The sequence below is a fragment of the Myotis nattereri genome (genome assembly GCF_964212035.1).
Source record: "Myotis nattereri genome assembly, chromosome: 13".
Classification (NCBI taxonomy): Eukaryota; Metazoa; Chordata; class Mammalia; order Chiroptera; family Vespertilionidae; genus Myotis; species Myotis nattereri.
Genome location: NC_138088.1, coordinates 37210193 through 37234025, shown reverse-complemented (window position 1 = coordinate 37234025; position 23833 = coordinate 37210193). Strand labels below are relative to the sequence as shown.

The 23833-nt window shown below is 40.3% G+C and overlaps 1 protein-coding gene across 7 annotated transcripts in view; it reads left to right on the top strand.

The window, feature by feature from the left end:
- CPEB3 (cytoplasmic polyadenylation element binding protein 3) overlaps nt 1-23833 on the top strand; it is a 182324-nt gene that overhangs the window by 25933 nt on the left and 132558 nt on the right. For 2 of the 7 annotated variants that reach the window (XM_081104325.1, XM_081104328.1), the window contains exons 1-2: nt 11167-11308; nt 11521-12536. In XM_081104325.1, the coding sequence (XP_080960451.1) occupies nt 11532-12536 (1005 nt within the window). In that variant the 5' untranslated portion in view covers nt 11167-11308; nt 11521-11531. Of the gene's footprint in view, nt 1-8359; nt 8541-11166; nt 11309-11520; nt 12537-23833 lie in introns of those variants that run through there. The other 5 variants (XM_081104323.1, XM_081104326.1, XM_081104327.1 and 2 more) reach the window with 4 other exon arrangements.

Here is a 23833-nt window from a genome sequence, read left to right as displayed (position 1 = left end):
TTTCTCAAGGGAGTATATAATGTGCAATCTTTCTTAAACAATTTGTTAATATGTATCTAAAGCTTTAATGTTGTGCCTTTTAACCAAGTAATTTTTTTCTTTAGAAATATGGCTTAAGGAGACAATCAATTTGGAAAATAGTGAAACCTGTGAAACCTTGGAAACAAATTAAATGTCCTACAACATGAGGAAGGGTAAATGAATTACACCAAAATTTAGTATGGAATATCTTCATTAAAAATGAAATATAGTGTCATTAAACATAGTGTGTGTTTCTTTTGTAATACCTTTAATGGCAAGAGAATGTCTCTTTTAAAAAAAAGAGAAAATATCTTCATCTGATGTTAAAGAAGTGCTCTCAGCCTCTATAAATTGAGGTAAAAGATAACTTTGTTCTTTGATTTGATCAACAAACTTTTATCTCTGTGTATCAGGCCTGCGTTACAAAAATGAATGTAGTTCTAATCCCGAAGCTATTCTAGGAAAGATGTATAAACAGATAATTACACTAAAGTATGAAGAATATTGCAATAGAGGTATGTGTGTGTGTTACAAAGATACATGAAGGAGGGAATGGGCAATTCTGCTCACGTGGTCAGGGAAAGCTTCAAAGAGGTGACATTTGGACTGGGTTCTCATGGGTGAGTAGACTAGGTCATCAGGAGGTAGGAAGGTATTTCAGGCAGAAGGAATGTGTGCAGAGGCATTAAAGTAGACGAGCATGGGCCATCCAGGGACCTGTAATAGTTCGGTATATTGGGAAGAAGAGTAGAAGATTATGTTTGTATTTTATCCTCTTGGCAAAGGAGAGGTCATTAAAAGAGTTTTAGGAATGGGCATAACATGGTAAAATTGTGTTCGAATGATTACTCAGGCTTTAGTATGGAGAGGCCACATTTGGAGGGGTACCAGATGGGAGATACCAGGATATTACTGCCATAATTTAGGTGAAATGTTATACTGGCTGTGAATGAAGAGGAGGCAATGTCAAGCAGAAATTTAGGAGGAAGAATTACTAAATTTTAGTGACCCGTTGGACACTTGTCCCTCAGTGCGGGAGAAGGGAAGGGAGAAAATCATGTTGAGATTCCTAACTTGAGTGACTAGATGGATGGTGGTGCCATTAAACAGAATAAAGAGAAGTAAACCAGGAATAAAGGCAGAAGCACATTTGTGGGAGAAAAGGTGCTGTAGGACCCTCAGATAGAGAAGTTATTAGTTAAACAGTGGTTTGGAGCTTAGAAAAAGATTTGATCTGGAAACCTAGATTGTGATGAACTTAATTTCCTGGTTCATGAACGTAACATTGCCTAGGGAGAGTGTAAAATTAGGAGAACCCTGGGGGAAGCTGTATTTAGTGGCCAGGAGACTGAGAAGAAACTTTAGAAGTGATGAACCAGGAAAGCAATGTCTTCAAAGAAAATTGGAGTAGTGTTATGTGTTCTACTGCAGCGTAACAAATTACCACAAGCTTATGGCTTAAAGCAACACTCATTTATTAACTTATAGTTCTGTAGGTAACAAGTCTGATACAACATGACTGGGTTCTCTGTTTAGGGTGTCAAATCCATTTTTAAGCTCATTCTTGTTGACAGAATTGCAATTATAAGGAATAAAGTTCCTGTTTTCCTTCTATCCTGGAGTCTTGGAGGACCATCTTAGAAATGTGCATACTACAAGTGTTTTGAATGGCAAATAAAATAAATTAAGCTGAAAAGTATCAGTTGGTCATTGGTAACTTTAGTAATGTCAGTAGCAAGAGCAGTTTTAGCAGGATGGTAGAGGCAAAAGCCAGATGCAGTAAGTTGGAAGTGAGAAAGTAGAGTTAGGGTTTAGAGTTTTGTTTCAAACAGGAAAGGACAAAGTTGGGAATAATTAATGAACTAGGTCTCAAGGAAACTAGAAGGAATGAGCTTTAGACTACAGATGGAGGGATTAATTATGGACCTGTATGGGAACTCAGCTTCCTCTAAGATAGGAAGAAAGAAAGTATGGATGGAGATACGTTTGTAAGGGGAGGAGGGGGTTGGTTGGTGGGCAGCTGAGAAATTGAGGACATTTTTGTCAAATAGCCCAGTTTTCTCTTAGAAGTTAGAGATGAGGTCAATGAAAAAGTAGGTGAGATTTTGGAATCGCTACTTTGTGCCTAGGAGGATTTTCATACAATTGTTGAATGAATGAAAGAATGAAAGAATGAACTTAAAACTAATGGAGTGGCAAGAAACATAAAAAAAAAACAAAAAACCCAGATGCTCTCAGATTGTCCACCAAACCACACCTGGCTCACCGGGCTCCCTTTTTGCTCCCATTCTCCCTTTCTCTGGTTCTGTTCTCACACTTAATCTGATTGAGAATTGCTTAACAGATCCTTCTCACTCAGAGGATGTAGACTTTCTGCTCATAAATTACTTTAGACTTTAATAATCTAAAATCTTTCTAGGTTACCTAGGGGCTATTTAATTATCATAGCTGACAAAAGTTAGCCCCCCTCCCCCCTTCCCCTTTTTCAGGCTTTGAGGTCTTTGAAGTCAAGGGACTTCATCTTTGCATTTAGTGCCTCTAGCACAGACCTGGCATAGGGAACCCTCAGTTTATTTCTCTAGCTTAGATGACCCAGACTTATGGCTCCTCTTCCCGTATGGCCAAATTGTATTATTTTTTCCCCCTCTTTACCCTATGGAAGATAGTTAACCTTTACAAATACATGTATATGTTTTATAAATTTAATGGAAATATAAAAAAATGCAGAAAAGTGTATAAATTGTGTTAGGTTTTCTGAATTTTCAAAGTAAACACACCTGTGTGTAAGAGTGTACCACCAGCGTCCCTGCAGTCCCCTTTGATGTCCCCTGCCAATCATTATTTTCTGGCAAAGTTAACCACTATGCTGACTTCTAACCCCATAAATGAGTTTTACTAGAAGTTTATATAAATGGAAGCATATAGTATGTACTCTTCTGTGTTCAGCTTCTTTCACTCTTCATTGTAGTCATGCATTTCATTTATATCTTTGTATAGAGTTCAAGTCTACTCATTATCTTGATATCCCATTATATAAATCTATCACAAATTTGCTTATATATTCTGTTGTAGTTGGGTATTTGGGTTGTTTCCAGGTTTGGGCTATTATGAATAATGATGCTTTGAGCATGTCTTTTGGTGAACATGTTGGCATTTCTATTTGGCATAGGTCTAGATGCGGAATTACTGGGTCAGGAGGTATGTGAATGTTTGCTTTAGAAGATCCTACTGTATAGTTTTGCAGTGTGGTTGTATAACAACACTAAATTATGCTTCCACTGGCAGTGTTTGAGAATGAGTTGCTCCCACATCCTTACTAATATGTGGCATTGTCTGCCTTTTCCAATTTTAGCCATTCTGGTTTTATTTTGTATTTACTTGATGATTGGTTAGGTAGGGTACCTTTTCATATGCTTTTTGGCTCTTTGGATATCTTTTGTTGAAGTCTCTTGCTCATTTTTCTTTGGGATGTCTTGATATCTTCTGCTATTAATTTGCAAGGGTCCTTTGTATGTTCTGATTACAAGTCTTGTCGAAAATATATATATTGCATATATTTCTCCCATTCTGTGAATCTTCACTCTAATCTGGCTTTTGGTAAACAGTTGTTCTTGATTTAGCCTATTAAATTTTTCCTTTATGGTTATTACTTTTGTGACCTGTTAAAGAAATTTTTGACTACTCTAATGTCACGAAAATATCCTCCTATGTTCATTTAAAGGCTTTGTTATTTACCATTTACATTTAGACCTACAATCTGCCATATAGATATTCGGTTGACTGCAATATCCGTTATTGAAAAGATCATCCTTCCACTACTATAGTGCTACTGTTTTAATAAATCTGGTGACCATCCATGTTGATGTTTCTGGATTTTTTATTTTGTTCCATTTGTCTACTTTCTGGTCCTTGTGCCAATAGCTACACAGTCTAATAACTATAGCTTTGTAATAAGTATTGATACTTGGTAGTATAAGTCACCTGTAGGTTTATTTATTTATTGCCACCTAGATTGCTTTAGCATTCTTGGCCCTTTGCATATAAATATAATTTTAATTCAACAAATATTTATTGAATACCTATTTATTATGTGTTAGGCACAGTGATAGATGTCAGGAATATAGCTATCAACAAGATAGGCCTGGTATTTCCCTTATAGTTGGGAAAGTCATATATATATATATATATATATATATATATATATATATATATATATATATAAATGCTTAAGCGACCATTACGACTGGTCGATCCCTCAACTGATCGACCGGTCACTATGACGTGCACCTGACCACCAGGGGGCAGATGCTCAATGCAGGAGCTGCCCCTGGTGGTCAGTGCACTCCCACAGTCAAGCTCCCACAGCTGGCCAACCTCCCACAGTCCCTCCCCCAAGCCAGCCGGCCCTAATTGGCCCTGATCGGCGGCCAGGCCGAGGGATCCCAACTGTACACGAATTTGTGCTCCAGGCCTCTAGTAGAGAGATATGAGAAGAGGGCCTAGGGTAGAGCCCTGAAGAACTTACTATTTAAAGTCCATTAGCAAAGAAGAGAGAGAGAGAGAGAGACCCCAAATATAAGAAAATCAAGAAAGGACAGCATGAAGAAAGCTAAGGGAAGAAGAGAAGCAGGTGTATCCAGAAAGTGTGGTCAGTTATGTCAATGTTGCTGCAAGGTCAAGCAAGATAAAGCCTGATAAAACCTCCAGTGGACTTAGCTTGTAGTGGCTATGGCTATTGAGAACTTAATGATGCAGTTTCTAGGGGGTGTGGGGTGTGTGTCTTTATTAGATTGTGAATTCTTACATGGAACGAAGTTTCCTGTTTAATTAGTGAATGTTATTTCATGATATAATCAAATGATCTTCAAATTGTTGAACACCATATGGGCCAAGATGGTTTTCTACTTTATACCACCTCCCTTCATATTTATTCTTACAGCTGATGAAAAAGTAATTGCTCTTCTACATGGAGAATAATTTAATATCTATTCAAACCTTGGCTGTTTTAGATAGTCAGAAATTATATTTCATCCATCCATTCATTTATTCATTCTTCCATCCATTTATTCATTCATTCAGTAAACATATGGAACAACTACCATCTACCTAGGACTTACACGCATTGTGCTAAAGATGTAAGTAGAGAAGGAAAGGAAGGAAGGAAGCCTAGAAAGATGTATTTCAGTGAGTCAGCTCTGCAATCTCTGTTTTTATATTCTCCCATGACTATTCAAAGGAGGTATATGGTTAAGCTCTGTAACCTGAAGACAAAATTTCATAAAGTGCCTCCTTTCTGGTTAAATAAAAAGCAGGATTTTAGTACAAAAGTTGTTTTCCTTTTTTGGGGAGCCTTCCTATAATTTATTGTTTGCTTAGTATTTATTCACACCTTGGTATTTATGTTTGAGTCTTTTTTTTTTTTTTTTTTTTTTTTAGATTTGAATGCTCATTTTAGGGAAGGAAGAACAGAAATTAGTTGATACAAGATGATTAGATTAAGCCTGGCCAGCTTGGCTCACTGGTTGAGCGTTGACCTATGAACCAGGAAGTCCAGGGCACATGGGTTGCAGGCTGGATTCCCCATGTGGGCGTGCAGGAGGCAGCTAATTGATGATTCGCTCTCATAATTGATGTTTCTCTCTCTCCCTTCCTCTCTGAAATAAATAAAAAATATATATTAAAAATTAAGTATGTACAGTACTAATTTTTATTATCATTTATCAAGGTTTAAGAACCAAAGTTTACTTTTTCTCCAGGGTGCGAAGTTGTAATAGATCTGTACTTAGGGTCAAATGGATTAATAAATGCCTAAGTAAACCATTTTCAAGCACACCTAACTAAAGAATTTCTACTTTACCGATACAATATTGAAATTAATTTCAAATTATTTTTAAAAATCAAGGCTCTGTAAGGATTTTATGAGGGATTTAAAAAAACCAAAAACAACTTCCAATACTTGAAGATGTAATAGAAGTTTGGTAGGTTAGGAAGTCTTCAGGAATAAGACTAACCTTGAGGTGATGCTTACTGGCTCTGGAATGCAAATGGAAGTATAGCACCTTGGCAGAGGTGACGTTTCTTTAGGATGTTAGAGGAAGAGAAATAAAACAGGGAATATAAATTAAGTTTATTATAGTAATAAGATCATTTAGTCCTTTTAAAAAGCTTTTGGCAGATTGATTAAAAATGATTTTTTTCCTCATATATTGTTAGTTTTTTTCCTTAGAAATAACTAGAAACAAAGACTACTAACTGCTATAAGTTGATAGTCTCAGGTAATACTTTCGTTTTAATTGGTGAATAAGGGAAATAGAAAATTAAGACTATCTTATTTTTATTTATTTCTATTTTTTATTTTTAAAATTTATCTTTATTGTTGAAAGTATTACAGATGTCCCCTTTCCCCCCATTGACCCCTTCTACCCTCCAAACCCCCCTCTCCCGCAGGCCTTCACCACACTATTGTCTGTGTCCATGGTTATGCATATATGCATATAGTTCTTTCTTGCTTAACATTTTTTAAAAAATTAAATGTGCTTTTTTTAATCCTCATTGGAGGATTTTTAAAAAATATATTTTATTGATTTTTTACAGAGAGGAAGGGAAAAGGATAGAGAGTCAGAAACATCAATGAGAGAGAAACATTGATCAGCTGCCTCCTGCACACTCCCCACTGGGGATGTGCTCGCAACCAAGGTACATGCCCTTGACCGGAATCGAACCTGGGACCTTTCAGACCGCAAGCCAACGCTCTATCCACTGACCCAAACCGGTTACGGCAGAGGATATTTTTTCCATTGATTTCCAGAGAGAGTGGGAGGGAGGAGTGTGTGTGTGTGTGTGTGTGTGTGTGTGTGTGTGTGTGTGTGTGTGTGAGAGAGAGAGAGAGAGAGAGACAGAGAGAGAGAGAGAGAGAGAGAGAGAGAGAGAGAGAGAGAGAGAGAGATGTGAGACACACTGATTGGTTGCCTCCCACATATGTCCCCACCAGGGCTGGGAACTTGCAACTGAGGTTCATGATCTTGACCAGGAATTGAACCCGGGACCCTTTGGTCCACAGGCCAACACTCTAACCACTGACAAAATCGGCCAGGTCTGCTTAACATTTTTAGTTCCAAGTTCAGTCAGCATAGTCATCAACTGACATTTACTCTGAACCCCTTGGGCGAATGTCATTGAGCCAAATACCACAAGAAATAATATCTTCTGTCTACGTGAGCAAACTGGTAGTTGAAATATTGCTTTCAGAATCTATAGATAATAGTGTTTGATGTTAATATGTTGTGAGATTCCAGCCTTGGAGTCATGATGTTAAACTAGGAAAAATGTACACTGAAACTTTAAAAAATATATGTATATATTTATTGATTTCAGAGAGAGGAAGGGAGGGGAAGAGAGAGATAGAAACATCAATGATGAAAGTCAATCATTGATGGGCTGCCTTCTGCACTCCCCCTTCTGGGCATCCAGCCTGAAACCTGAGCATGTGCCCTGACCAGAACCGAATGGTGACCTCCTGGTTCATGGCTCAACATTCAACTACTGGGCCACACTGGCCCGGCAAACTGAACATTAATAAAAAATAAAAAAAATAGACACTGTTTCTACTGTCTGTCGAATAAAAAAGTCACTGTCCTATGCAGTGAAACACTAAACATGTTTTTTAATATTTTAAATATTTCAGCAAATATTACTTTAGCTTAAAAGAGTTGAATTTTATTTAATTGAGCATTGTATGAGTAATGTAAGGTAAATTTTCATTTTGCCAAGTAAAATAAGGAGGTGAGTGGATTCAGAGACTATCAGGTAAAATGAATGATTTGTGCCTTTACTGAAAACTCAAATACAAAGAAATTTTGGTAGATAAGATGTCAGGAAATTTGTGACTGAAACTTACTTTCACCTGACCTCCAAGGTTAATATCACATTTCACACTGAGACACTTTTCATTCTGTAATGTTAAAAATGTTTCTTTTATGTATGGTCAGATTTTAAGTATTTATCTTCTCCCATTAGTCCCCCTCCTTTTCTCATCCCTCCCCACCCTGGTCTCTTTGGCTCTGGTAGGGTTCCTATTGCTGGCTATCTAGTCATTACCATTCTAATACCATTTAAGGTAGCTCTGCTGGGTTTATTTATTTTGAGCCCTACAATCCAGTTTCTCTTTTAACCTGGCTTCCTAAATCAAGTTGACAAGCCATTTTATTTTTTCTCCTTCTCATTTCAACAACTCGTGATGTAGATTGGTTAGGAAGATATAACGTGCACCGGGGACAACCTCTTCCCCCTGGAATCAGCTATTTTCGAGGTTTCCTCCTTTTCTGGCTGAACGTGCTTCAGTCGGGCAGAGTACCTTGTGAAGGACTTCAGCCCCCACAGTTCCCCGTTTGCGCATGCCCTTTCTTCTTACAGTTGTCAAAGTGCTTTTGCCAGAGCGGTCACATAATCAACCTGAAAGAAGAAAATAAATACTGTACACTTTTAAATTTTATCGATCCTTAAAAACTGGACCCTCAAAGGTAACTGCTACTAAGAATTTGTTACTTGAGATTGGGTGATTGCATGTAAAGGAAGATCTATTGTGTGTGTGGTGGGGGGAGGGGAAGGAGGAGGTATCTATTTCTCGGACTTTGCTGTAAATAAGAAAAAAAGAAAACAGAAAAACCCTGATCCAAACAAACAAACTATACAAGCAGTCACCGAAAGAGAGTGCATATTAACTTTGTAAATGTTATCTTAATCTATTGTTTACCTTTTGTTTAAAGGGTCTTATTTATTAAAGATGGGTCTTGACCTTGACAGAGTGAATTTATGCAGAAAGTGAAATGTATATCTTTAAGGGTATTGAGAAGAGAAATGGGTGTTCATGGTATGATAAAAATCTTTAAATTCAATAAATATGTTAATATTAATTACAGTCTTTATAAAATATTCTGAGTCCAGCTTACTTTTTGGCTTTTTTTTTTTTTGCTATAGTACAGCATTATTTTTTCCACCAAGAGCATGTAGTTTACACTGAAAGTATTAACAAAAAGCATTTGTACAAGCATCAGAAAAGCTGTGAGATTGAAATTAGAAGCAACTGCATCTTTCAGCCATGATGATATGGCTATTGTAAAGACAATTCTAACCCACTGGAAGCATCTCAAATCCCAGATTATAATGGTTTACTGCAGCACTGCTTAAACCAAGTATGAAAATGTCTCTTTTATCACCATTTCCTTTGGTAGCAATAGAACTTGGTGTTGTGAATCCCAGCCTTGCTTGCCTCTTTGTCATATTTTTCAATACTGATCAAAGCATTGTTTTAGACCAAGGGAACTGAAGAACATAAAATCAATCTTAAGTAGATTTTATTGGTAGTAGCTGGCCATTTGTGATGTATGTCATACTAGGTTGGGTTCTTTTGCGGGGTGTGGGGGGGAGATAGGGGAGAAAGGAGTAGAAAAGGAGAGTAAGGTGGCTGTGAAGCATTTTCTTGAGCCCGCTATTTTGTCTTTGTATGGAACTTTAAAATGAAAGATTAACCATTTCGTCTTTTTTATTTTTAAATAACAAAATAAAAAGTTGATGTACAATATTATATTAGTTTCAAGTGTACAACCCCATGATTAGACATTCTGTAATCATTTTAAAGATAGTCTTTAATAAAATGGAACTATTTTTAATCCTATTTCTTGGTTTGACATAATTTTGTTTAATAGTTAAGAGCAGTAGCACCTCCATTTCCAATATTTATTTTACAGTTATTATTATGAAGATGCCCAAAGGCCAAGCTTCTGCCTGTATTTGAATGCCCTTTCACAAGTGTCCTGAGAAAATTCTTCTCTGTATCTGAATTAACTGCATTAAATATATTCATAACTTTGTTACAATTATACTGAATTCTCATCTAAAATAATTATATGTTTGGTCATATGCTTCTTTAAAATTTCAAAATATTTGTTTCCAGGGTCTCAGCACTGTAATATTAATATAGTTAATACAATTAACATGTTCCAAGGGACACGCTAGCTCAGGGATAACTATATGTATGGCAATCTGGTTTTGAGTGATTACTATTTTCATCCGTGAATGAGAAAACAGGCAGTAGGTAGAGGTGAATATAATAGTCCGTGAATGAGAAAATAGGCAGTAGGCAGGGGTGAGTATAATCCTATTCGAAATGGAAAATACCATACTCTCCTTATATGGCTAAATGAAGCAGTGATGGCAATGCACTATAATTACAATGTATGAGAATTTGAGACTTTGTACTCTGCTATTTTTAACACTTTTGCTAACATATGGTAATTCAGGGTCTTCAAACCATAATCTTTCACTGCTAATACTAGTGATAAGAGAGTGTATTCTATATTTGCTGAAGTCTTGTGACCAAGGCAGCAGCAGGAGGATTCAAAAATGACAATCTGGCAACTCCAGAATTATCTTGACTTTCTACTTAAATCTCAGAAGGGTTTTTTACTTTTTTTATTTTCCTCCCTAGAGGATTTTTTTTTAAAGCCCCACCCCATCTCACACTCAGTGTCTGCCAGAGTCTTTCTCTCTCTCTCTCTCTCTCTCTCTCTCTCTCTCTCTCTCTCTCTCTCTCTCTCTCTCTGACCTCAAATACAACTAGAACATTTCTTCACTCTGCAGAGAAATTCTCAGGCTCCTGTTGAGACCTGAACCACTGAGATGCCAAAAATCTCTTGTGCGGCAGAATTGGAGACAAGAAAATTGGAGAATAAGCAGAAAATCCTTAATCCTTAGAGAGTAACAAGGAGCAAGCACTTCCAAACGTTTCAGGAGATTTTTACCTCTTTAAAAACGGTGTGGGTTTTTTTTTTTTTTTCCCTGTCTCCTAACAAAATGGAGTGCTGCTGCTACTGGGAGGCCAGAGAACGATTGTGCAGCTGAGTCCTCCTCACAAATGCCAAGGATTTCCTCCCTCGTGGTTCGCTGCTGCTAAATGAAACAATTATCAACGCTAGAAGGCAGTTTGCTAATCAAGAGGGATGAGGCTGCTGTTTCTTTAAAGTGTCAGAATCGAGGAGGGGGGGAAGAAAGGGTCGTGCGCGGTGTCTTTTTAACCTTGCTGAAGGACGCAGCAGTATTTATTGACGTATGCAAATAACTAGGGGAGGGTGGTGCTTGGGAAAAAACAGGAACCAGAATCAGTTTCTCATTGCCGGGTGAACGCTCTTAGTTCCGGTGAAGGGAAAAGAGACGTGGCGAAATTGCTGTCTTTCTGTCTTATAAGCACATCTCTCACTAATCCAGAAAGGGAACCAAGACATCAGAAAGGGTGAAGACGCTCTCACAGTGTTTTTAGAGACCTTGCGTGAGCCCTCCCACCCCAGCCCGACCTGTTCTTCTAAATGGGAGATTATGGATTTGCATTGCAATTGGCTAGTAGCGGAGGCACTGGATTTTCGCAAGTAAAACACCCGCCCGCTTCAGCGAGGGGCATTAACGATCACATTGACAATAACGCGTCTCTCTTTTTTCCCGTTTCAGCTGCGCAAACCATGCAGGATGATTTACTGATGGACAAAAGCAAAACCCAGCCCCAGCCCCAGCAGCAGCAGCGGCAGCAGCAGCAGCAGCAGCCCCAGCCCGAGCCCAGCGCAGCCGAAACCCCGTCCACGCCCCTCTCCGCGGAGACCCCCAAGCCGGAGGACAGCAGCGCCGTGCCGGCCCTGAGCCCTGCCGCGGCCCCGCCGGCCCCCAACGGCCCCGAAAAGATGCAGATGGAGTCGCCGCTCCTGCCGGGCTTGAGTTTCCACCAGCCCCCTCAGCAGCCGCCGCCGCCGCAGGACCCCGCGGCGCCGGGTGCGTCGCTGTCGCCGTCCTTCGGCAGCACCTGGTCCACGGGCACCACGAACGCGGTGGAGGACAGCTTCTTCCAGGGGATCACCCCAGTCAACGGGACCATGCTCTTCCAGAACTTCCCGCACCACGTCAACCCCGTCTTCGGAGGCACCTTCTCGCCGCAGATCGGCCTGGCGCAGACCCAGCACCACCAGCAGCCGCCGCCGCCCGCGCCGCAGCCCGCGCAGCCGGCGCAGCCCCCGCAGGCGCAGCCCCAGCAGCAGCGCCGGTCGCCAGCCAGCCCCAGCCAGGCGCCCTACGCGCAGAGGAGTGCCGCCGCGGCTTACGGCCACCAGCCCATCATGACCAGCAAGCCGTCCTCGTCCTCGGCCGCCGCGGCCGCCGCAGCCGCAGCTGCCGCCTCGTCCGCCTCGTCCAGCTGGAACACGCACCAGAGCGTGAACGCCGCCTGGAGCGCGCCTTCTAACCCCTGGGGCGGCCTGCAGGCTGGCCGGGACCCTCGCCGGGCGGTCGGCGTGGGCGTGGGCGTGGGCGTCGGGGTGCCTTCACCGCTCAACCCCATCTCGCCGCTCAAAAAACCCTTCTCCAGCAATGTGATCGCGCCGCCCAAGTTCCCCCGCGCGGCCCCGCTCACCTCCAAGTCCTGGATGGAGGATAACGCTTTCCGGACCGATAATGGTAACAATCTGTTGCCATTTCAGGTAATGCTCCAGTGCACCTGCACTCGCCTTCCTCCTACCTCCTACCCCGCTTCCTCCTCCCCTCCTTCCCTGCCTTTTAATAGTCCACTGATTACCCTCGCCCCCTTCCCAAAGCCCCCAGTTCACTGGGGCCATTGCGCGCCCGAGCCCCGGGATGGGGGAACACTACGACTATTCAAAGATAGGTGTCTATACCCCCTGACAAGATAGAAAAGGGCCTTTTTCTTTTAGTTTATTTTTCCCTTCGCCGTTCTTACGCCTCTTATTTTGACCTCCTTTGACAAGTAAAGCGGCAAGTGTGTGGCAAGGTGCCTGCATCGCCCCAGGATGAGTAGGCGGAGATTCCGGTCGGTTTAAGTAGCTACACATTTCAGGTTATGCAATTTGGGGCTCCGGGGGCAGAGTGCAGGCTACCGCTCCGGTCCACTCGTAAAGCACCCTGGCCCTGCCCTAGAAGAGATGAACAAGCCCGTGAGTGGTGCCATTTCAGACAGTTGCATACGCTCAATTAAACTAATGTGAACACATGTGTTTATGTCTTGCTAAAAGGTGCTGGCATCTTTAATAGCAATCAGCATATTGCCCCTGCCAGGAAAATTATGAGTGTGAGATTCCAATCACCATCGGAACTCTATCAGAGACCGAGATGAAGAGTGGAAATTCTAGGGGTAACCCTTCCTATGTTACCTAGAAGATGGACTTAGAAAAAATTTCTTTTTCCAGAGGAAAGAGACAATAGGACGCGACCTTCAGAGCCATATTGCAATGGAGTCTATTTGCTAGTTAGCACTGAAATATTTAAAGCTGCAGTGTCCTTCAGTTGGGTTATTTAAGAAGACAATGCAGATCAATTACACCATTTGAAACTGGGCAAAGTGAAAGTCTTGCAACTTTAATGAAAAACGAGCCTTGTGTCTTGGTGTTAAATGCCAATGAAAAACCTAGGAAGTGCCCCAGACAAAAAGGTTGAATGGAGTGTCCTTATTCTGTTCTTGCTTTCTGACCCGGCCCTCGGCCGCACTGGTTGACAGTGTCCTGAACATCTTGAGTTGGAAAGGGGTGGTGAGGGTGAGTGTTCACTGGGGGCTTTTGTTCTCAGGCAAACCTTTGTCCTTCACTTATAGATTGTTTTGGCCATAACATTCTAGGCTCAGTTGAAAAGGAAAAGAAGAAAGAAAGGAGAGAGGAGGGCTTTGGATGAGACTCACTTTGTGTGGTCAAGGAAAAAAAAAAAACCAAATCCTTTGAGCATTGCTGAAAAATGGCAGAACCAGCATTTGACAGAGATAGTTTAACACATCAGGTGCAATTGGAGCCTTCATTTTATTGTTCTATGTTTCAGATGTGATGTTTGGGCACCTCCCATCCCTGAAGGAGGAGATAGGGTTATTGAGAAGCACATGATTCTCTCGGCTAGAGCAAGGATTTTTAATCTTGATAGTTGAAGGAGGTCCATGAAACCCATCAGTTGTGTATATGAGGGTTTTTAATGAGAAAGGATCTTAACAAGTTTTCACAGGCTGCTTCAGGGATGGAAGATTGTAATAGTAACATTTATTTTTTGCCATTCTAAAGTCTGCTTATTAAAAAAAAAAAGAGAGACACTGCAAGATGAGATCAGTTTGGTAGGCAGAGAAAAGGAGGAATCCCCTTTCTGGAATTTCTCTCTGCATTTATTTGGGGTGGGGTGGGGTGGGGTAAGGCAGGGATGGAGGCTGCATTTGGTAGGCGAGCTCTTTTTCTAAAAGCTGTCCACTTTTTACATAGTATTCTTTTTCTAATAGGCCCTCTTTTTATTTTGGTGCTCCCAACCCAAGTCCCAAACCAAGTCTTAGAGGATAACCTCAAATCTAATGAGGTTTAGGAATTGAGAGCTGACGATGTAGATATCAGTCATCTTTTTCTAGGATTTGAATTTGAATACAACTAGCTTTTGATTAATTATCTCCGGAAATGGGATCTGGGGAGAGATTAAATCCATAAAAGTTCCCCCAAACAGATATTGACAAGTAGTGTGTTGTTTCTCAGCAGACCATTTATCAACAATGCTAATTATAGCCAGACACACTGGATTGCCTTGTGTCTCCTGTCTTTTCACCTAATGGTGCTATTAAATAGGCAACAATGGCCAAAAGATTTGTAGGTGAAGAGATTTGATTTAAAATTGAGCTTTATATATTTGACCAGAGAAAGAACTGCGTGGACTTTATGTCTCACTTTGTTTCTTAAAATGGAGCTCCCGGGTTTTGAAGCAGTGTTAGAATCAGAGTAGGAGTAACTAGGATGTATTTTGGCTTGGAATATTATCAGACTTGGTTTGTGTTGATAAGTATATAAAGTATGTTTGAAGTGTGTTTGAGTCTTGTGTGGAGAATTTTACATGTTTGTGCATTTACTTAAATAATTTTTCTCCAAAGGGGAGAAAATATCTTAAGTAGTCCTAATGACTTTTAAAAAATTTTGTTTATTTGACAAATAGGATTTTTTCTTTGAATTGAAAAGTTTATTTCATAGAGTGCTAACTTGATTTTTTTAAAATTTCACAGACACTTTGAGTTCAAAGGGGCTTTCAATAGTTATCTACTTTGATGTATCTTAATATTTTAAAAAATCCATGCGCCTCTCCCTTTCCCTTTCCCCAATGCTGCTTCACTTTCGTTTGCCAAACACAATAGATTTATTTTTGGAGCTTTACTTCTGTAGTTTATATGGTAAAAGCAATAACTGTATTAAAATGTGTTTTTTCAAAGTGCACATGCTTCCTTACCCCTTCTCTCAATTCTGGCAAGGTTGATTGGTTTCCCTGGATTGGGGTGGCTGCTTCCTTAGGGATTACTTGTATCTATAAGCCATTACATTTCTATAAATTAAGGAAACTGAGGTCCAGAGAGGTAGAGTGACATAACTCAGGCCTTAGAGCTTTTGGCTAATTTTGTTGATGTATGTTCTTAACTTCCCTGTAGCAAGCAAATAGTGCTGTCCGATAGAATTCATTTTAAGTCAGGTTTTCTTTGAACTCAATTCAAAGAGACTTAGTTATGGAACTTTCTAGTGAGGTTCCCTACCTGACCGATGCCTCCCACCAAACAGAGCTCAAGAACATGGAGGCACTCTGCTGAGGGAATTGCACAAGACTGGAGACGCCTAGGCATGTAAAGGACTAGAGCGGAGATGCTTTCTGTACAGTAGTGAATTAGGTTAAGTAGCATTTTTGTCCAGAAAAATCTAGAAGGGGCTTTTGAGAGCACCCGTCCCACCACTCTGCTCATTTTCCAGAGGAGGACATCGAAGTCCCAGTGTGGAAAATGACTTGCCCAAGTTCAGGTGGGTAGTTGCTGTCAGAAGCAAGCTTTGGAGATAGATTGCCCAGGTTCAGATCTCAACTCTCGGCCATCGTAATCTTGAACAAATTGTAATTGTTGACCTTCAATTTCTTCGTCTGTAAAAGAGGAATAATAATTCCTTGCTTCCTATGCATTCAAGTGAGAAACTACATAGAAAATGCTTAGCACAGTGCTTGGCCTGTAAGTAAGAACCATATCAATGTTGGGTTTTGATTATTGTTATAGTAATGGTGACTTGAGGCTCTGTATGGATTACCAATTGTTCCATACAGTGCAATCTGAATAACTCCAAACTTCTGTGTAATGTCATTTAGTCTTTTTTTTTTTTTTTCTGTCTGAAAATACACTCTGGTTACTATAACAATGTGGCAAACCACCGATTTACCTGTCAGCCAGGCCCTGTGCTAAGCTCTTTACATGTAGTTTTTCATTGGAACTCATTTGAGGTAGAGACTGTTATTATCCTCATTATACTGATGACTTGAGGGTTAGTGCATTTATATTATTTGCTCAAGCTCACAGCCAGAAACTGGCCGAGTTGGGATTTGAACCTAGGCAGTCTGCCTCTGAGCCAGGGGAGGCATTAATACTTTGGCTATGATACCTCTTGGACTTCAGTTAACAGTGCGGGTAGAAGCAGGAGCCTTGGCTGAATCTGTACTTGACCTTGTGATATACCCTGGAAATTGTGTTTAAAAAATCTTTATATGTATAAAAATATAGGAAGAAAAATACAGTACCCATACATATACCACTACTGGAATTCACAGTAGCCAATATTTCCCACTATTTATTTATTTAGTTAGCTTATATATTTTTGAATATTGTATTTTTTGGGGGGAAAATTCAAATTTTCTGCTATCTGTCTGCATCTCTACCTTTATCTCTTCCCTATTCCCCAACCCCAAATTGAAAGTGACTATGTAGACTTCATGTATTCTGACATAAGTCTAGTTAAATGTAATTTAGTGTTAATTTTGTTGGTGGGTTATCTATAACTGGAGGAGAAGTTCCTTACATGATGAATTTATGGGATTACGAATTATTTTAAAACTAAATGTGCCTATTTATAATAAATCCTGTGGAAACAGTATTTTTTCAACTTGTCCATGTTCCTTTTTAAAAATATATTTTCAGGAAGTAATATAAATTATCTAGCTTATGTTTGCTCTTAAATAAGGATAGTATGACCTAGATTTAAAACTGGAGATTCTTCTGTAATTGGTTTCTTAACTACCGCTCTAATGCAAAGCCACTTAAAGTCTACCCGACCCCACAAACTGAGAACGTATTATGGCATGGTTAATATGAATGCCAGCAAAGCCACATTATCTATATTGGGAAAAAGGGGTGGTTAGGAAATATTAGAAGGTTTTTATGCTACTGGAAACATTAATAATATCAGCTGTATACTTCAGAATTGCGTGTTGAAAAGTAGTTAGTGTTAAACTTTTTATGATCTTTCAGTAAGTTGACACAGAAGTGATCTCTCAGAAATGTAATGTTTTTAGATATTTTCTAAGACTAGTTTTCCTCATTGGCCAGCCTATCCTTCTGTCTTTCAAGGGCCGCATACGGGTAATTCTTGTCCACTTGCAACTTATCATTGCACAGGTGGTTTTTGCTAGTGTCAGAAGGATGAGGAATACAGCCGCAGCTCTGTTTACTGCAGTGTGAAAGGTTTGATTAAGCCGTGTGGATTTACTGAGGAGAGAGATGGAGGAGACATAGAGTAGTGTGCAGCTCATGAAACCTGAAGTGAGGAAGACCCTGGTTGAAGCCTCAGCTCTGTCACTGGCGATTGGGGTCGAGGCGTGTGGCCAATGATGCTTTTCCCCAGTCTGCAAAAATGGAGGGAGGGTGGGCAGAGAAAGAGAGAGAGAGAGAGAGAGTGCCTCTCTTCTGGGTGTGCTTTATGAGAGGATGAGAACAAAGTGTTCAGAAAAATTAGATACTGTTATGGCTCGTCAATGCCTGCTTAACTACCGGTAATTACAGTTGTCCATCAGTATCCATGGAGGATTGTTTCCAAGACCCCTGTGGATACCAACACCCGTGGATGCTCAGGGTCCTTATATAAAATAGTGTAGAACAAAGCATATAGTCAGCCCTCCACATCCACTGATTCGAAAAGGTGGAGAGAAAATACCGTTTTCAATCCTCGGTTGTATTCGCGGGTTCGGAAGCCGTGGATACAGAGGACCAATAGTCCAGAATTAAACACTAGTCCGTGGCGCCTGGAAGTGGAGAGGGGCTGGAATGCTGTGTGTTATGGTGACTGCCTGTCCTGGAAAGCCAGTCTGGCGCTCAGGGCTGGGGAGTGCAGGCTTACGTCATAGGATGGTCTGCATTTAGCTACCTGCTGCTTCTTATGGCTGACTCGCCAATGCAAGTGGAAGAATTTTCCTTGCTCTGTGACTATTTTAACTGGTGATGAGAGAAATGCTTCAACTCTTAATTTCCTGAATGCCACAAGTGTTGCTTTTGGTAGTTGTGAATCTCCAAGGTCTGTAATTTGAAGCTCCTTATTACTGCTTCCCTGAAGACAATACCTGGCTCTCTGTAGGGGCCAGTGTGGTTCGCAGAGATAGAATTCTGTGTACAGCCCCAAGTTAGGATCTTGAGAGCTGAGGAATATAGCCACAGCTTCAAAGGGGCTTTCCCTGGGAGAGTGCTGTGGCTGCAGTAGCCAGCCTTGCAAGGAATTTTCCACAGCTGGTTCTTATATCTTGTAGATGGCTTGTTCTGAGGGGTTCTGCTTCAGTTCTCTTACATTTATTTTCCTAGCCTTTAGTGTTCTTGTTCTTTACAGGTGCTGAGCTTGTGAACTTCTTCATGTGAAATCATTCTAATGTTTGCATTTTGATTTAACTTGAAATAGAAAAATACAGAATTAAAATAATACAATAAATTGGCATCTTGGAATCAAGCCTATTTTGTCCAGAAGCACTATTATATAATCCTCAGGAATAATAAATATGATATGAATCCTTGTTGGCAGACTTTAAAGGAGAAAAATAGAAATGGGCACCAAACAGCCTTTATATCATTTGGAGTGATCATAGAATTAATGTACACGAAGAGAAGGAAAGGAAACACTGTGTACTGATTTTGTATGCGTAAGACAGTTGTACAGCCAAATATCTTTATTCCTGAAGCATTCAAACTTATTTCAAAGTACAAGAGAAAAAAGTATCTCCCTATCTTTAGTAATACAATGCAACTAAATTAAGTGGTCAATGCTGCCAAATGAACCAGCATCTAGAACAGGGGTGGGCAAACTTTTTGACTTGAGGGCCATAATGGGTTCTTAAACTGGACCGGAGGGCCAGAACAAAAGCATGGATGGAGTGTTTGTATGAACTAATATAAATTCAAAGTAAACATCATTACATAAAAGGGTACGGTCTTTTTTTTTTTAGTTTTATTCATTTCAAACGGGCCGGCCCGCGGGCCGTAGTTTGCCCACGGCTGATCTAGAAGTTCATGAGCACCTGACTTAGTAGGTGCTCATTAAATGAACGAGTAAACATTTAAACACAAGCTGCAATAGCTTTGTCTTTTCTACAATACAGTATATTTAAAACATTTTTGAGACAGATTTGTCATCATAGCATTTCTCTGCAAGATGTACATAGAATATGGAAGCAGTTGAATGTACATAATGTCATAGAGGACATCTTTAATTTGTTAAAAATAGAAAATATTATTTGTGTTTCCAGATTTTATGGTCATTCCATAGTTTCTGAGCTGTGACTCTATACTTGGAGGTTTGGCATGCCTAGATAACTTACATCCTATGAGTTACATCTTTCTTTACCTCGTCACTGTTACTCATCTAATTTTTGTGGAGTTAATTTACTCTGTCATGATGATCTGTTTTGTTCCTGTCTTCACAAATCAAGATATTAATATTAGAATTGATCAGAAAGAGGGTCAGAATAATTCTCACAATAGCACTTAAAAATATTAAGGAGAGAATAGGTCTAAGAGTTTGACAGAGAATAGGTTGTAGTAGGCCCACTCAGCCAGTCATTCTTTTGAAGAATGTGAGATTGGAAAGCAGAGATGTAAAGGGCAAAAGGCTGTCTATCTTAAATACATGGTAAGGTTTGGGGACTGATTAGAGATGAAAATACTTCAGAGGAAACATTTTAGTGATCTGACAATCTAACCTCCTACTCAAAGTCCAGGAGACCTAGTTCTTAGGTTTCAGATAAGGAGCACGTAAAAAGGATGGGAAGTAAATGTACCCAGAAGCACCTCTCTTGTGTAATCCGCCATGGAAAATTTCCTTTCCTCTTTTGGACTAGAGAAATATAGCCTACATATGCAGGGGATTAAAAATCGTGAAGACCAATAAAGTTTATGAGATACTAGGGAAAGGCTAAGAGAGAATTTTTGGATCCAGAATCTGTGTTTTTCATGTGTTTGCACTTGGTATTACGGGGAGACTATTCCACTCTGCCACATTGTTGTTTCAAGCAGTTGTAATTAGTAGAATCCTCAGTTCAGATAAACGGTTCAGGATAGCATATGCAGTCTTTTTGTTAGCCACATATCACAGAATTCTCTGGTCAAAGGGATGGGATTTACATTGTTAAGTTTCTTTTGGCATCTTCACTTACAGTCATAATCCATGTAGTTCAGCTTTTGGGGGTTATATTACTTTTAGTGTCCTCCAAATAGATACAGCTAATACAGCAGGCCCTGAGTGCCACACACTGGCCTCACCTTAAGTTACTTTATTTAATCCTGACATGTTTTTGTGAATTAGGGATTATCATCCTCATTGAGACTCAGAATATTACCTGGCTAATGAGGTGACAGAGTAGAAATGGAAACTTAGGTCTCTTGGCTCCATGTCCAGTCCTTCTGTTCTTCTTCATCTGCTTGCCTCGTATCTGGCCACCATCTTTCAATATGCCTTTGATGCTGCATGCTTTCCCCAGATCATCCATGACTCCACCTATCCCACATTTTCTTTATAGCACGTGCTCCCCTCTGAAATGAGCTGGTTTATTTTGTTTTGTTTCTCAACAAGAATGTAGGTTCCACGAGGCAAGGACCTTGTCACTGCCGTGTCCCCAGGGGTTGTGACAGTACCTGGGGTATTTTAGGCGCATGGTAAATATTTGTTGGGTGAGTTAATGATTTACATTTACAGATGATTGATTAGGCACTTCTTGGTCATTTGCATGTAGCTAGCAATGTAAGAATACTTTCTTTTATAAACATTTAACTAGCCTCCACCAGAAGTCAGGCACTAGGGATTGAAACTGAATCATATCACCCTTGACGGTTTGGTTCAGTGGCTAGAGCGTCAGCCTGTGAAAGGAAGGGTCCCAGGTTCGATTCGGTTCAAAGACTTGTGCCTGGGTTGCAGGCTCGATCCCCAGTAAGGGGGCGTGCAGGAGGCAGCTGATCAATGATTCTCTCTCATCATTGATGTTTCTATAGAAACTCTCTCTTTTCCTCTCCCTTCCTCTCTGAAATCAATAAAAATATTTTTTTTTAAAAAAAAGCTGAATTATATCCTGTCCTGAGACAGCTCCCTGGCAGACATGAATTGAAATATAAGATGATAAAGTTTATAACTGTGTGACATGCACAACAAAGAGAGTGTATACTTGAATCAGAGGAAGGAATGATTAAATTTGTGTGTGTGTGTGTGTGTGTGTGTGGTTGGAAAGGTTCCAGGAAAGTCTTCAAAGTTTAAAATATATTCAAAGTTTTTTTTTTTTTTAATATATTTTATTGATTTTTTACAGAGAGGAAGGAAGAGAGATAGAGAGTTAGAAACATCGATGAGAGAGGAACATTGATCAGCTGCCTCCTGCACATCCCCCACTGGGGATATGCCTGCAACCCAGGTACATGCCCTTGACCGGAATCGAACCTGCGACCTTTCAGTCCGCAAGCCGACGCTCTATCCACTGAGCCAAACCGGTTTCGGCTCAAAGTTTTTTTTAAAGTAATACTTAGTCACTATTTAAAACTTGAGGGGAAATTTTTCCCTATAACCTATTATCTAGAGATAAGTATTCTTTTAAAAAAATATATTTTTATTGATTTCAGGATAGAAGGGAGAGGGAGACAGAAATAGAAACATCAGTGGTGAGAATCACTGATTGGTTGCCTCTTGCACGCCAGATCAAGCCTGCAACCCGGCCATGTGCCCTGACTATGAATGTAACCAGGACCTCTTGGTTCCTAGGTTGATGTCCAACCACTGAACCACACTGGTCAGTTGAGATAAGTATTCTTAATGATTTGGTACATTTTCTTCCAGTTATCTCTTTTGTATGTGTATATAGGATGTATTTTATATGTTGAGATAACTCTGTGTAACAATTTTATAGTCATATACTTTAGCTTTTCATATCATTAAATTTGTAAACATTTTTACTGCATAAATATTCCATTACAGGGATTCATTATATTGAAGAAATTATTTCTGTATTTGGAGGATTTAGCTTGTTTTCAGTTTTTAACTATTATCAAACACAATGCTGTCTTAAACATCTTGGGCTTTTTAAAGCTTTATTTAGTGCTGGATAGGCAGACCAGGGGATGGGTTTTTAAGCAGAGGGAAAGCAGGTACACAGGTAAGAAACAACATGGTGTGCTGAGAGAGCAGCAGATCAAGGGGAGAGGTGAGACAAGTAAGACATACGGCTGGAGAAGTAGGTAGGGGCCAGATTATAAAGGACATTCCAGCATTCTCTGCCTTCAGCTTTCTCCATTAGGGACACTGAAGGATTTTTAAGCTGAGAAAGGTAGCCATTATAAGGTTTTTAAATAGGTGAGTGAAGGTATCATATCTTTGTTTCAGAACGTTTATCCTGGCATATAGATTGTCAGGAACTAAACACAGGCAGGGAAACCAGTTAACATGTAGAGACCTTAAGTGATTGGGAAGAAGGGACAGAATTGAGAAATCAGGAGGCCAACTGGAAGGACTGGTGATTGCTTGGATGCAGGGAATAAAGGAGAAGGAGGAGTTTAGAATGACTCCAGGTTTTGGTTTTCACAGCTGGGGATAACGAGCTACAGGGGTAAATGCTTAATAGCGGCAGATTAGAATTTCCATGACTCATAAGCCAGGTGGGTTTAGAGTAGGGGAACTTCACAGGGAAAGCTATGTGTTGGGAATATTTGAGCAAGTGATTTGACATTTCTTATCCACCCATGCTTTTGTGTGACTCTTAATGCGTGGGAAGGAAAACCTTATTAAGATAGATTACTTTGTGGACTACTTATTAGAACACTAAATCTGAGAGAAGAAATAACTACCATTCTAAGTCAAGAGCTTTTGCTGATTCTAGCCTGATTTTTTTCATTGCATCCTGAGAATTAGAGTATATGTTAGCTGATTAGTCATCTTGTTTGTGGGTTACAGCCTGGCATTGCAAAGAATTATAAGGAACTGCTAACCAATCAGCAATAAGAGAAATGAAACCTGGCACCCTTTATTATATAAGTTGAATAAACTCAGTTGGGTGGATGTTATTAACCAATTTGAAATATCCTATATAATAAAAGGCTAATATGCAAATTGACCGAACAGTGGAACAACCAGTCACTATGATGTACACTGACCACCAGGGGACAGACGCTCAATGCAGAAGCTGCCTCCTGGTGGTCAGTGCGCTCCCATAGGGGGAGTGCTGCTCAGCCAGAAGCCGGGCTCATGGCTGGCGAGCACAGCGGCCGTGGCAGGAGCCTCTGCCGACCTCCAAGGCAGCAGTAAGGATGTCCGACTGATGGCTTAGGCACAATCCCCACTGTCAGTCGGACATCCCCCGAGGGCTCCCGGACTGCGAGAGGGTGCACGCTGCACCCCCCCTCACTACAACCCCCCTCCCAGTATATGAATTTCATGCACCGGGTCTCTAGTCATTAATAAGGTATAAGCAAAGTAGAGATTAGACCTATGAAATTTATTCTGCT